Source organism: Cryptomeria japonica, chromosome 4 (assembly GCF_030272615.1).
Source record: "Cryptomeria japonica chromosome 4, Sugi_1.0, whole genome shotgun sequence".
Taxonomy (NCBI): Eukaryota; Viridiplantae; Streptophyta; class Pinopsida; order Cupressales; family Cupressaceae; genus Cryptomeria; species Cryptomeria japonica.
Window position 1 is genome coordinate 378,625,966 of NC_081408.1, and position 16,182 is coordinate 378,642,147.

A 16,182-nucleotide genomic window follows, 5' to 3' on the forward strand; every position below is an offset into this window, starting at 1 on the left:
TTACATTTGTTGCCCTTTCAGTATTGGATTGCCTCCATAGGGACCAACTTTGACTAATTACCATGCTAGCAAGTGGCTGTCGCACCTTCACAAGTCGCCTCAAGACGATTGTGTTGGATGCAAATCGAGTCTCGGCAACCTATTCAAAAATTAAAAATAAAAATTAGAATACAAAGAAGATATGATAAAAAAAAAAAAAATTAAGTAATCATCAAAGTGAAATGTAGATTTTAAAAATTGAAGTTTTTCAATTACCTTTAGCAACTCCAACTGTGAAAATGATTAGAAAATGGCCTGTGACATGTTATGGTTTGTGATGAACATTTGGATCTCTTCAGCCTCAACATAAATTTGTTTGATCCAATGTATGTTCCTGCCTATCTTTTGTAGCATGAGGTTGAGAGAGTGGACAGCACAAGGTGTCCAAAATATGTGTTCAAACCGTGTCTCAATCAACATACCTGCATCTCTACAATTCTTTGCATTGTCCGTTATTACTTGGACAACATTTTGAGGTCCCACATCCTGAATGCATTGTATAAGGATGTTAGCAATAAATTGTGCATCCTTCACCTGTTCCTCACAATCCACAGTTTTCAGAAACATTGCCCCTTTAGGGCACATTGCAATTACATTAATTAATGGCTGATTTTTGGTATCCTTCCATCCATCTGAAATGGACACCCCTGTTTGTTTCCATGAATTTCTAATGGGAGCCAATGCATTGTCTATGTTTTTTACCTCCTTTGCTAGTAAGGTGCTACGCACTTTCTCATAACCTGGCCCTGTGTACCCTTGTGGAGCCTCATTTACCTTTCTCAACATATCCTGCCAATATGGTGATCGTACCACATTAAATGACAAACTGTTTGCATATAGACATCTTCCAACGGATTGATCTGTAATCTCTCTAGCATCATTCTTAAATGCTCTCTCTAATGGTCCCCTGCTTCTCTTTACAATAATAGGTTCTTCACTAATTGGGTCCAAGAATGGGTGGCTCTCTACCATGATATCAGGAAAATCGCTATAAGATGGAGAAGTAGGGGGCCTCTTTGATCTACTTCCTCTTCTTGTCAACAAAGGATGGTTTGAGGCACGACCAACTCTTGCATTTGCTTCCTCTTGCTCTCTAATATATCCTGCTATTTCTTGAAGTGACATCCCATTTCCATCCTTTCCTAGACATGGTTTGATTCCTTGTTGGGGAATGGCACAAAAATGTGCTTTGACACGACTGTAGGAGCTAGTTTTTTTCACACTACAGAAGTTGCATATCCAATTAAATGTTCCACCACCTTTTACTTGGTCTATTATTTTGACATATTTCCATAAAGGTGAATTTGGGTCAGTTTTGAAAGTCCGTTGAGGAGTAGAGCTAGTAGTCGTTGCCATTATGATTTCTACAACAAATTAAAAAATAATTATTAATATTTAATATTAAACAATAGATTATAAATGTTAAATATATAAAATTAAATTCAATAATTTATTTAAAATGAAAGTGAAATTATTATAATTATGAAAGTAATAACAACATTTAAATTTTTACAAACTTCTAAATTACACAATAAGTAATTAAAATATACCTATTTAAAATAAATTAAATAATAATACTACAAATTAAAATTAAATATCATTTTGATTTGTATTTAGTATTATTTAATTATTATTATTTTAAATATGAATAGTTTTTAAAAAAAAATATTATAAAATTTAACAAACTATAATAATTTTTTAAAAAAACTATAATAAAATTTAACAAACTATAATAATTTTTTTAACAAACTATAATAAATTTTTTAATAGAAAACATGTTTTCGTACTTGCAGCGGAAGCCGGAAAAATGGAGGATGCGGAAGCCGAAAAGAATGGGGGTTGGTCGTCGGCCATTGCCCTCCTGCTGTGGCACCTCCCGTCTCGCCTCCTCTGTGCCTTTGCGCCTCCTGTCACGCCTCCCATCACCTCCTTTGTGTCGTCGCACCTCCTCTCACCTTTGTGTCGTCGTAGCGGAAAGAATGGTTTCCGTTTTTCGGTTTTCCTTAGTATTTTTCACTGTGCGTGGCATGGAAGGAATGGTTTCGCGTTTTTTAACTTTTGGCTTTGCTTTAGGCTTTAACACGTTAAAAAACACGATTCGACCCGTGAAAAAAACCCTCAAAATTTGTGAATGATGCGGATTCGTCAAAAAAACCCTGTGGAATCGCCACGTCTACACCGAATGCATCAAGATTCGTGACTCAAAAAGCGGATAGGTGTCAGGAGGAAAAAATCAGTGCCTTGTCCGAATCCACAGGGATTCCAGGGCGAATCCGAATCCGATACGTATCGTATCTGGATTTGGGGGAAAAATGTGAAGTACCAGTAACTTAGGATTCAAGGGAACAGTCAATGGATAGCATTGCATTGCTATGCTTGACACTGGAGCAACGCATAATTTTATCGATGAGAGGTTTGTGACCAAATGTACACTTCAGACAGAGGACTTCAATGGGTTTAGAGTCCGAGTTGCAGATGGATATACCCTCACATGCACCAAGCGGATAGGTAATCTCACCTTACAACTGAATGATTATGAGTTACAGGTTGACTTCTATGTGGTCAACATGGGTGCGGTGTATATAGTATTGGGTATGAAATGGCTCCAAGACATCGGAGAATTTACTGTAATGCCCCCTTCTCATTGATGACCTTCCAGTGGTCCATTAGCCTATTCCTGAGACCCGTAGGCTAGGTGGAATGAAGAATGAGGGTCCAGCATTGATGAAGCGAGGATTTACTATTTTTAGTAAGTCGGGGAATGGCTATTTTGGTGATACTGTCCTATTGAGCTCTCCATGCTCTGTCATTGGGCGCGAAGATCATGCTTTTCGGACCATTAGTTCTTGACTTACTATTTTTAGTAAGTGGTAGTATGGCATAATTCTATTTCTGGCAGTGGACAGGTTCCTGATCCTGCAGTAGTTCAGTGGTCTTCTTGCCTCAGTTTCATCCTGGTTTTGGTAGTAATCAGTACGGGAGCCATATGTAACGCAATTAAATATTATTTCCTTATCCTAAGGTTTAATATTTAATTAATCTGATTAATTGCTATTGATTTATGGAATTTGGGATTAATGTCTATTATCTCCTAAGTTTGGCAAAATTCATGTGTAATAAGGGATATCGAAATTACTTAGAGGAATATTATTTTTATATTGCATCTCTAATATTTGCCAAAGTGTTTAATGTGGGTCCATGCCTTTGGCGTGAAGTTTGACTTGTGGGAAATGGTGCTACAGTTGGGGTCCACATGAGGTGAAATGAAATGCAAATGAAGGAAGTGGAGTTTGGGGGAATTTGCATTTGAATTTTGATGGTGAGAAGTTATAAATAAGAGCCTTGGGCTCCCATTTGAGGCATCTTGAAAATTTGTAATGTTATGCTGTCGGTTTGGTGACAAAACTTGAGGCTTCGAGGTGCGTCTCCCTAGTGCTTCCCGGTTTCGTACTTGAAACATAGTACCTAGCTGCGTGCTGTATTCTACTACATTCTCAGAGCTTGCCATAGACATTTTTGGTGTTGAAATGATTCTGGAGACTTGCTGGTTTTGCCTTTGGCTGAAGTACATTCTCGATCACACCTCTCTGCTGAAGCGGCTGACAGTTATGGGTATCAGCTCCATCCTCCTTCCCAGCAATGGTGATACATTTTGTGAGTTTATAGCAATTTTAATTAAGCTTTGAATTTCCTAGACCAAATCAAAATTCTTAGGCTAGGCGTGGGTTTTCTGTTTGCATTGGGATGCATGCCAAATTAATGAGGGGTTTTTGGTAACATGGTTTTGGTTAGTTGTTGTTGCACTTGATATATTGTGGGTTTGGGACTGGTTTGAAGTGATTTGGATGTATATTGAGGGAGTTATGAGCTTTTTAGCATTTTCATAGGTTGTTGATTTGTAATTCCAGCCTGCAGATTGGTTTTAGCAGAAATTCATGTTCTTATTGTGATAATCTGCATTACTTTCCTTCTCTTATCTCTATTTTTGTAAGGTTAAGTAGTAGTACTACTAACCAGTTCTGCTTTGTAATTCTCATCCCACTGAAAAAGTGGAAGAGGCTGGCTTGCCGCCTACTATCAAGCAAATTTGTAATTTCAGTCCTCCCACTGCATAAGTGGTCGAGTGATAGTTATGTGTAATGGTCCTCTCGCTGCGTAAGCGGTCGAGTTGAAGTTGTTATGTAATTGCAGTCCTCCCGCTGAAATATTGCGGTTGAGTGATTCTTATTTTGTGTATCTTACTTGGCTGGTTCACCGCCAAGTTTCCTTGTTTTCCCGCTGGGTAAGCGGAAGGGGCTGGCTTGCCGCCCAAGCATTGCATTGTATTTCAGTTTCTTAAGCTAATGGTCCCCTCAACACCGTATGCTCTCACCTTCCCACATTGGGCACTTGGTGATCAGAAAGTGGAAGGGTTCCTTTCCCAGCATGTTTCAGTTTATGATTTCTAACCTTAACGGGTTAATTTCTTGTTGATTTTTAGTGTTGGCCTTAAAAATAAAAATAAAAATAATTGGGATATTATATTTACCCTCAACGTACCTAGATTGGAAATGAAATTTGAGTTGAATAACAGGAAATATCTGTTGAGGGGAATTGCAGATGGGATCTTGCCTACTATCTCTCTCATTAGTAAAGGGGGCAGGAAGATAGAGCATGAGATTATTCAGGAGAAGGAGCGTGAGATGATCCAGGAGGAGTTCGCGTTCACTCATGACTCCAGGGGTTCAGAGTTGTATGATTTGGATCAGCATGGAGGTATTGTTTAGTTTGTGAACAATCCCTTGTTTGAGACAGATGCTACTTTATCCTATGATAATCCCCTCTTTGAGTTAGATGTTGATCACTCTCTTGACCCCAGACCTGAGATGAGCATTAATTGTAGCGTTTGGGGCCCTACTAGTGCATTGGGTCTTCAGACAGGGTTCACAGAGGAGTTTTCTGAGGTGTACATAGTGAGGAGTGCATATAGTTTTACATTTGATCCTCATGTGCATGATCTATTTCAAATGCATAGTTCAGTGGTGCATGTGCTAGACAGAGTGTATGATAGCTTGCTTGGCGTAGAGTTGAGAAGCAAACCTTGTTAGCACTCCAAGTTGCTTCCTCATGAGATTTATGCTCTAGCGACACCTATGGTTGGGATTGATTTGGTTTGGCATAGATTATCAGTACCATTGGTGTTGGTGTTACAGAAGTTGGTTGGTGATATCAGGGACATGTTGTGACCTTTTTCACACATCGTCCCATTGCGAATGGGGACCCTCCTTGTTTTTGCTTTTTAGGGTTTTGTTAGAGCTTCACAACCCTTCTCGACACCATTTTGTCAGTTTTGAAAGGTCCAAGTTTTGGAAGTCATAAGTCAGTTTGTGCAAGCCATGGTCAGAACAGAGTCTAGACACCGTCAGGGTGCCTAAAAAGTTGTGTTGAGACTTTGTGTCAATTTAAGTTGTTATGTGACGACATTTTCTGGAGTTGATTGTGATTTTTGTTCTATTGTTCAAGAGGGATTTAAATTCAATCTTGCAGACTTTGAGCTGCTAATTGCATTTGGAGATATAGGTTTAGTTTTCAGACTTGGTCTTGCAGACTTTGAGCTGTTTATCACGTTTGAAGCTAGTGTAGAAAGCTCAAGTAAGGAGATAACTAGTAGACTTTGTGTTTCTTTTATTTTTAAGACTTGTGCATGTAAGGTGAAGTGCATCATATAGATAGACTTTGAGCTGCTGTGTGTTGTACATTGTTATCATTTTGAAAAGGTTGATAAGAGAATAGATAGTTGAAGATTTTGAGCTTTCATTTCTGTTTTCCCGTCTCGGGGAAGTGACGGAGGTCTTTGTGCCTTCATGGAAACTTTCCTTCCCTTTATGTTCCAAAAATCCTACAAAAAAGTCTCATTTTTGTATTTGCTATTATTTATTTCCAATTGCTATTGCTTTTCTGTGAAGAGAAAAGAGTATAGTTTTTCTGGAAAGAAGAAGAAAGACTGCTGTCTCACCCATATTAGATTAGTTTAGTTTGTAGATAGGGGGAGCCTTCCCTAAATTAGGAGAGTATCATACTCACTCACTGTGGTTGAAACCACAATTTTGCACATCCCCCAAGTGTACAAAATTTTCAACCAACAACAAGCTTGAAGTCCTCATACGATTTTCAGAATGAAATGCGAATTATAGGAAAAACAAAAATGCCCAGAAGTTCTTCCGCTCTGATAGCATGTTACAATGGTAATTGCATGATTTATTTAACAAATGAGAGTGTACGTATAGGCAATTACATTGACGATGTTTCCGAAAGAAACAATCGATAACAAAAGACTAAATTAGAAAGAATCTAATCTAACTAAAAATACATTATTGACCATTAATAATAAGATATGCAAATATCAATCTAATAAGGGCGGGGTTTGAATCACTTATGCATCAAGTGAGATTTCTCATTGTTGCATTAATTAGGATCAGAATTTCATTCAATCATGCATTGATCAATGCCTTGCAAGACTCAGATTTTGTTCATGATTAGCACTTGATTAACATTTACCCCTTCTTGCCTTGTGTGAAAATCCTTAGGCTGCTCAACATTTAGAAAAAATGTAACATTTCAACCTTGACAACCTCAACATTGTAGAGTAAGATCCACATGAAACACTTCAGTAATTGCAAGTGAAATTTCCACTCCAACACTTTAGGAACCTCTTTGCATCTTTAACAACCTTGACAAGTTTGTACAACACCGAGCAAATTTCATCCCTTGGACAATATTGACAACCTAGCAAGCTTAGCATCATTGACAACATCCATATGATTGATTTCACATACCTCTTTAACTCAGTTTTGACAATACCAATAAGGCTAACGACCTAAGAAACTACTGCCAAGCTAAGCAATCTAACAAAACGACTACCCTACAAGCAAAAAAGTTGGGGTCCCCATTTGCAAGGGGGTGATGTGTGATAACGTCACAACAGGTAGAATGGCCTTTAATTTCTGGATGTTTTATGTACAATTTAGTTGGCAAACTCTATTTTCTAAAACAGGAACCAAAGTTTTGGAACATGGATGTTTTGGGAACGTATTTTCTGATAAGTCAGATTCGCTTTGTAAACTAGGAATCTTGCAACAGTAAATCAGGGAGAAGGTTTGCATGGCTGATATGTAAAAGGAGGAAGTTTAACTTGTTTATCAACTTTCTAGCCTTCAACTGAATAAAGAGTCCTATTGGCCCCAGAAACCAAGGCAAACCGGATCTGCAATGAAGATGCCAACACTAAATTATTCTGTGACTCTTATATGGACCATATACAACACACCAAAATGGACCATTTAATTCTTCTAGATGATAACACTATTAACTTTCTTGATTCTGTCAATAAATGTAGTCAAAAAATACTTTCAGGATTTACTGACTGATTCTGATGTATGCAAGTACATAACTCTTGATTCTTCCTTCTATCTTAAAGATTGTTTTGTATACAGAGTTCAGAAATTCAAATTCATATTTTTCTATCAAGGAGGTTGAATTGGAAAGAGTAATTTTCTCCTTTAGTCAAGACAAAGCTCCAAGATCTGATGGGTTTCTGGTTGAACTCTCCCAAGACTTTTGGTATTTAATCAAGTCTGACCTATTGTTAGCTGGTGAAGAATGCTTGAGAAATAAGAAAAAACTGATTTTTTCAATTTAATTGTTTTTCGTTTTCATTCCAAAAATGGGGTCTTCTTATTGAGTGGACACTTGGCCAAATCCTCTAGTGTCTTGGAAGGGCAACTAAAATTCATAGCACTCCCAATTGCATTACTTTGATTGCTTCCTCTTTCCCTTTCTACACCTGTATTTCCAATTTCTGGATTCCCAGGCTACTCATTGTTACTTAAGTCAAACTTGTTAAAGAAATTGATACTGACATTGCAGAAAAAAAAACTAAAGTAGAAGATCATAATGTTGAGACTCAAACATTGTAAGTCATTTTTTATTCGGACTCAAACAAGGTGGCAAAACTTGGGAAATTTAAAAAATTGCCGAATTCCAATAAACTTTCACAGAAAGACTTACTATATTGCTCTATTTTCAAAATAACCTTAAATATCTTAGTACCATTGCTTGGAATTGGGATTTTGTTTGGCAAACCAAAATTATAAATAGCATACAGTTGCTTGGAAAAAATGTTGGTTTTCCACCCAGTGCAGCACAAAATGAGTTTATTTATTGTCAATCTTTTTCAGAGATTTGCAATGAATGGCTGTGCTGGTTTACTACCTTGGTCTCCAGCTTTTGTCTTCAGTAATTTCTTTCCTTGATTTGTATTTCTTTGACATAGCTATTTCTACTTCTATTTGGATCATATGATTAGGGTTTTACCATCGTTCAATTTGTCCCCTTCAACTATGTTTAGTTGTTTTTCAAATCCTAGGGTTCTTTTCCCTCTAGTAGTTTTCCATTGTGACTATATGTGCTTTCAAGTTGTATAGATCAGCTTTGTTTACTGTGGACATCAATTTAATTTCATGCTTTCTTTCTTTTGACACAGTCATCATTTTGTTTTATGCAAGTTAGTAGCTTTAAATTACAGTGAACATGTAGAATCAATATTTTAGAGAATATAAGGTATGGATGATAGTCTCAAATGCTTCTCTTCCAACATTAAATAATATGTTTATCACTTTGATCTTCGGATATGTACAGATATTGAAAATGCTGTAATCAGTTGCTTCATCATTTAGGAATTGTTTTCTTTTTTTCAATTTTCTGTGCCTAGTTATCATGAAAAAAACCTCAATTTTGTTTACAGGAATGTGGCTGGAAAGGTTGGGGAGAAATATCGTATGGAGGATTGGGTTGTGTGAAGCGTGCAACAGCAGCAGATTATCTGGTTAGATATTCTCTTTTGGAATCCTCTCTACCTAATTTCATAAACTGTAGAGAACTTGCCAAACTAATGAGTACTCACTAACCAATCTATATAGCCTAGTAAGTTGCCGAAAACATGACATTTTGAGGTTCTGGCAAGTACTTGTGGAGATTTGCACAGAAAAAATTGCGTGTTTATACTAAAATCCCGCCAGCTAGCAGAAAATTTATTTTAATTTTCTTGATTTCTTTTCAATGTTTTTGCCTTGCTATGGATTTAAAGGATTTTTCCACAATCTCCTTGCTAGCGATCTCTAAATTCATTTACTATGCTTTTTAACATTGTTTTTTGTATTTTATTTGAATTTATATATATATTTAAATTCGTGATTTTTTTCTTATTTTTGCTGAGTTCCAAGACCAATTAAAAATTTTGAGCCGCCAAGTTTGTTTTGAGTCCAATTTTTAAAGATACGCTATCTTCTAACTCGAGTATTTGAAATGTGATAACTAGTGATTTTTAATTTCCACAGATCATTAGGAAATTCACTTGATTCGTAATATGAGGTTCCTGTATTCTATCCATGTCTTAGAAAATTTATATCGTGTGCAAGAAGATTGTAATTCTCTCAATAGTTTTTCTTGTTAAAGCTCAAGGTTATAGTGCATAAATGTATTTGAATTAGAAAAATGGGAGGGTGCAGGTAAATAACCCCTTGAGTTTCACAAGGTTTCCTCTGTATCTATTGTCAGGGAGATTTGTCCAGGATTTGTTGAGGCACATACACCCATTTGAATTGATGACCTTGACCTTGCATATACTCAGTGCAACTAAGAAATAATTAGCAAATAACTTAATAAGCATCCTACAAGAAATCTGAACTTACTGTCTTGCATGGTCACAGTGTGTTCTTCATCAATTAGAATTTCATAATACACTCTAGGGCATCAATAGAAAATACAACAAACTGATTGTGTTATTGTTCAGGCCTCAGGGTATATCCAAAACACACAATTCTCTTCAGTAGACACTTTGAGCATAGTTTTTGCAAATATCAAGACCCAAAGTGTGAGTTGGAAGTACCAGATGAATTTTGCAATTGATATTTCTTCCTCTTATTCTCATTTCCCTCTTAAGTATCACTCTTTAGCGGCTTACCCTTACCATGTGGTCCCTTTAGCTATGTTGCACTTTTTATTGGTCATCACCAAACTTGCAGACTATTCTTTGATAAGTGTTTTGTTTGGCAATTGCTATCTGCTACATGCTGTTATGAATGTCAATAGTTATCTCTTAACATTTCTATTCAAGTTATGCTGCATATTTATTATCAATCCAAAAACTGCAGGACATTCTAAGATGCATCCGTTCTGATTGAATTGATTACTGCAAGCACCAACACAAAGTTGTTATTGTGATTGGTAGCTAGGAAATCATTTGCGAACTTGTTAAGTAGATCATTTACAGCTTCATCTCATGTACAATACACCAGTACTGCTAATATTCCCTTGTGTAGTGGCATATTAACCAGTTTAGATCAATGGAGTTTTGGGGAGTAGAGGAGTTGATTAAATTGGAGGTGATAGATAATTTGAAATGATCAGGTTCCAAAATGGATAGCTAAGTGCTAAGTTCTGTTTGAGTTACAAGAGCCCACTCTAAAGATTGTTAAGGAGAACATAGAGAAGCTAAAAATTATTGAGCAGGATATTCTATATTTCTACACACCTCAACAATACACATTTATTGAAGATAATCTAGATATGGTAAAGAGTAATTTTGAGCAGCTAATCACAACTAAGTTGGGAGGATCAGCCTTAAATAATAGCAATCTGGATGAATTGATAAAATTTGCAGGGAGAACTGTGTTAGGGTTTCAAGCAGATCCGAAGCAAATATGAACTAACAATTATATGCAGATTTAAATACGAAAGATAAAGAACTAAAACAGGACACAGATAACACAGAGATTTAACGTGGTTCACCCAGAATGGGTTACGTCCACCATACACAGCCGTCCAATCTTTCTTATTATCCAACAAAAATAGTACATCAACCTTACAATGCCTTAAGCATCCCAGCCGCTTATAACATGCGTTTTTAGGGCAACAAACAAAGTCGGCCTTTTTAGGGTTTTATTACAATGTCGGTTTTCATCAATGAAAAACGGCGAAAAAAATTTCATCAACGAAATACGTGCAGAGTGTACAGTACTTTGCTGATCAGTCGCCACATTTCAACAATCTCCCACTTGGAGACTGATCAGGCTCCACACTGAACAATCTCCCACTTGGAGACTGATACTTACACGACACCACTATACATACAACATCCGCTGGATAAAACACTAGGACTTAACTGGTATAAATTCCACAATTATCAATCAAGAAGACCAACAGAAACTAATGAAGAAATCAGCTTCTCCTGTGGAATTGCCTTTGTGAACATATCGGCAGGATTCTCACTTGTGTGAATCTTCTCAAGCCGTAACTAACCCTCCTCCAAAACAGTCCGAATGAAGTGGTACCTGAGCTGAATGTGCTTTTTCCTTGAATGAAAAGCTGAGTTCTTTGCAAGATGAATGGCACTCTGGCTATCAGTATACAATGGGCTATCCTCTTGTGTCTGACCCAATTCCTTCAAAAGACATTGCAACCAAATCATCTCCTTGCTGGCTTCTGTAGCAGCAACATACTCAGCTTCAGTGGTTGAAAGTGCAACAACCTTTTGCAGCCTAGAAATCCAACTGACTGCAGTTCCCCCTATAGTAAAAACATACCGTGTAGTACTCCTCCGTGAATCAATATCACCCACCAGATCAGAGTCAACAAATCCACTCAGAGCAGCATTAGATCCTTTGAAACATAATGTCTTCGTAGTAGTTCCGTTCAAATACCGAAGAATCCATTTCACAGCATTCCAATGTTCCATACCCGGATTACTCATAAACCTGCTCACAACTCCCACTGCATGTGCAATATCTGGCCTTGTGCATACCATTGCATACATCAGACTGCCAACAGCTAATGAATACGGGATGTTAGACATTTTATTAACCTCTTCCTATGCCTTTGGGCACATCTCCTTAATCAATTTGAAATGACTAGCCAAAGGTGTACTAACTGCTTTTGCATCCTGCATGTTAAATCTTTTCAACACCTTCTTTATATACTCACTTTGGGACAAATTCAAGGTTCTATTTTTCCTGTCCCGTGTAATCCTCATACCAAGAATTTGCTTAGCTGCACCCAAATCCTTCATAGCAAATGACTTGGCTAATTTCTATTTAAGATCATTTATATGTTGCATGTTAGACCCAGCAACAAGCATGTCATCAACATAAAGCAACAGGATAATATAATTGCCATTATCAAATCTCTTAAAATATACACAATGATCAGAATGACATCTATGATAACCGTGTTCAGCCATGAAACTATCAAATTTTAAATACCATTGTCGGGGTGCTTGCTTTAGGCCATACAGACTTTTCTTCAACCTGCACACCAAGTTCTCCTTACCTTTGACCTCATATCCCTGTGGTTGCAACATGTAAATTTCCTCCTCCAAATCTCCATGGAGAAAAGTTGTTTTGACATCTAATTGTTCAAGATGTAAATCATCTGCAGACACAAGACTAAGTACAGTTCTAATTGAAGTCATTTTTACAACTGGAGAAAATATTTCATCATAATTTATACCCTTTTTCTGTGCAAAACCTTTTACCACAAGTTTGGCCTTATATCTTTTCTGACCTCCTTCCTTCTCCTTCAGCCGATAAACCCATTTGTTAGGCAAGGCTCTTTTTTCTGCAGGTAAAGGGACTAAGTCCCAAGTCTTATTTTTCATCAAGGAGTCCATCTCCTCTTTCATGCCTAGCTCCCACTGTTGTTTGGCATCTACCTGCATTGCTTTTTCATATTCTTCTGGTTCACCAGAATCCGTTAATAAAATAGAATACAAAGAAGGAGAAAATCTTTCAGGGGGTCTACTTGTCCTCGTAGAACATCTAACACTTGTAGGAGTTTGTGGGACAATCTGTTGTTGCTGAGCATCAGGTACCTGTGGCATTTCATTTTCAGGAATCTCATCCAACATCACATATTCTTGTTTTTCCTATTCATGCTTCTTTTCCTGCATCTGTTCTTTATACATAACCTTCTCATTGAATATAACATCTCTACTTCTAATTATTTTCTTATTTTCAAAATCCCATAACCGATAGCCATATTCATCTATCCCATATCCAATGAAGGTACATTTCTGAGATTTAGCATCAAGCTTGGTTCTGTTTTCTTTATCAACATGGACAAAAGCTTCGCAACCAAAAGTTTTTAGAAAAGAATAATTTACCTTTTTACCAGTCCATGCCTCCTCTAGAATACCACCATCCAAAGGGGTTGAAGCTCCTCTATTTATCAAATAGACAGCAGTATGTACAACATCTGCCCAAAAATGTAAGGGCAATCCAGCATGCAATCTCATGCTCCTCGCACGTTCCATGATAGTCCTATTCATTCTCTCTGACACACCATTTTCCTGTGGAGTTCCTGGAACTGTCTTCTGCTTTCGAATCCCATTTAAGGAACAAGAATCTTCAAATGTTTTGCTGCAATACTCACCTCCATTATCCGATCTGAGACACTTCAACTTTTTTCTTGTCTCATTCTCAACCAAAGCTTTCCATTTCTTAAAAGTTTCAAAAACATCTGATTTTTGTTTTAGGAAATATACCCATGTTTTTCTGGTTGAGTCATCAATAAAAATAACATAATAACAAGAGCCACCAAGAGATGATACCTGAGCCGGTCCCCATACATCTGAATGTACAAGCTCTAACTTCTCACTCTTCTTCTCTTTCCCAACCTTGAGAAATCTGACTCTTTTCTGTTTACCATAAACACAGTTTTCACAGAACTCTAAATCAATCTTCTTTAGTCCTGGCAATAGATTTTTGGAGTGAAGGATTTTCATCCCTTTCTCACTCATGTGCCCAAGCCTATGGTGCCACATTATCGAATCTATTCTTGCAACATTTATTGTTGTTGTTCCTGCAGTAACTTTATCTGTAGTAGCTAAGGTAGAGTAAGTGTTACCAGTACACAGATATAATGTGCCTACCTTCGCACCTTTAGCTACTACTAATGATCCTTTAGTGACCTTCCACATATTGTCTGAGAAGGTAACTATGCAACCTTCACTACCTAATTGTCCTGCAGAAATTAAATTTCTTCTTAAATTAGGAACATGTCTTACCTCTTGCAGAAACCAGTCATTACCATTCTGCAACTTGATCTTTATCTTTCCTTTTCCAACAATTTGGCAGGGCTCATCATCACCCAAATATACCTGTCCAAAATCACCTTGAACATAATCTAGAAAATATTTTCTATGGGGTGTAGTATGAAATGAAGCCCCAGAATCTATTACCCAGGAATCATTAACATTATCCAAACATAAGATTAAAGCATCTTGTAAAGTATTACTTGCAATATTAGCTTCCTTACTGTCATTTTCATTTTTGTCTCCTTCTTTGTTTTTTCGAGACCAACAGTCTTTCTTTAGATGACCAGGCTTTCTGCAGTACCAGCAATCTTTCTTTCCTCTAGATTGAGAGCGTCCTTTCTTTGACTTCCCTCGTGACTTCTCATTCCCAGGGCCTTTTCCTCTTTCCTTTGATCTTCCTCTGTTCTCCACATTCAAAACACTACCCGATGATGTTGAAGTCTCACCTGTGCTTTTCCTTCGCATTTCCTCGCTTAGGATAACACCAACAATATCATCAAATACCAAAGTATTTTTACCAGAGATAGAGTTATTTACAGCCATAACCAAGCTATTCCAGCTTTCTGGCAAAGAACATAAAATCAAGAGAGCCCTAACCTCTTCTGCAAAGGTAATTTTTACCGAAGACAATTGACTGGTAATTGTATTAAATTCATTTAAGTGCTCCGCTACAGATCCTCCCTCACTCATTTTCAAATTAAACAAACGTTTCATAAGAAATACCTTATTCGAAGCCGAGGGTTTCTCATACAGCTTAGCCAATGTTGCCATCAAATCTACAGTCGTTTTTGCTTCTGTTATATTGAATGCTACAGACGACGCAAGGCACAATCGAATGGATCCCAGTGCCTTTCTATCTAAAATGTCCCACTTTTCATCTGATATTGTGGTCGGTTTCTTTGCCTTTCCTTCCAATGGCCGCCACAAATCCTTTTGATACAAGTAATCCTCCATCTGCATTTTCCATAACTGATAATTCTGGCCGTTAAACTTTTCAACCTTGAATTTGGAATCCTCCATTGCTCCCACTCAAATCTGAAAGTCCTGCCAATTACAGAAAACCTCGCTCTGATACCAATTGTTAGGGTTTCAAGCAAATCCGAAGCAAATATGAACTAACAATTATATGCAGATTTAAATATGAAAGATAAAGAACTAAAACAAGACACAGATAACACAAAGATTTAACGTGGTTCACCCAGAATGGGTTACGTCCACCATACACAGCTGTCCAATCTTTCTTAGTATCCAGCAAAAATAGTACATCAACCTTACAATGCCTTAAGCATCCCAGCTGCTTATAACATGCGTTTTTAGGGCAACAAACAAAGTCGGCCTTTTTAGGGTTTTATTACAATGTCGGTTTTCATCAACAAAAAACGGCAAAAAAAATTTTCTCGGGGGCTGCCGCCCTCGAACCCCTGCCCGGGGCCCGGCCCGGCCCCGGACCCTGGCGAGGATACGTGCAGAGTGTACAGTACTTTGCTGATCAGTCGCAACATTTCAACAAACTACTACATACAGACTTAAGCTACCTAAGTACCAAATATTGTTTATCAACAATAGAAACTTTGCACAGTGATAGTTGGATAGAGAAGAATCAGCACAAAACCCTTCAATCATGGAAATTAGAGAGTTTTTGGATCCATTTTGATTGGCAAAGCAAAACAATAGTGTACCATCTCCTGAACCCCCTAGACATTCAAAATATTCAAATTCATATATTGAAATAGAAAAATTGATGATACATAACTAGTCATTTTTTATAATTCTATATTTTGAGGCCATTAGTTTTTAAACAAAGATCAGTTTTTCTTTAAAGCGTGAGCTTTGTGGGGTTATTTTTTTCGCCTCTTGTTGAGGGTTAATAAGTAAATGCCTTGTGCACGTACGCTGTAAGGAGATTTTGTGCAAAAATTATGTTGTAGAAGTTTCTATTCAGCTTTGAAGTGAGTTTATTAATGTTGAGATTCGATAAGTTAGTAATAAGAAGATTTGTGTTCAACTTTGCTTAG

At 37.2% G+C, this 16,182-nt stretch overlaps 1 protein-coding gene across 3 annotated transcripts in view; it reads left to right on the plus strand.

Moving 5' to 3' along the window:
- Positions 1 to 16,182, plus strand: part of LOC131047558 (uncharacterized) — a 305,899-nt gene that overhangs the window by 193,430 nt on the left and 96,287 nt on the right. For all 3 annotated transcript variants that reach the window (XM_057981396.2, XM_057981398.2, XM_059219838.1), the window contains one exon: positions 8,822 to 8,902. In XM_057981396.2, coding sequence (XP_057837379.2) covers positions 8,822 to 8,902 — 81 coding nt within the window. The remainder of the gene's footprint in view (positions 1 to 8,821; positions 8,903 to 16,182) is intronic.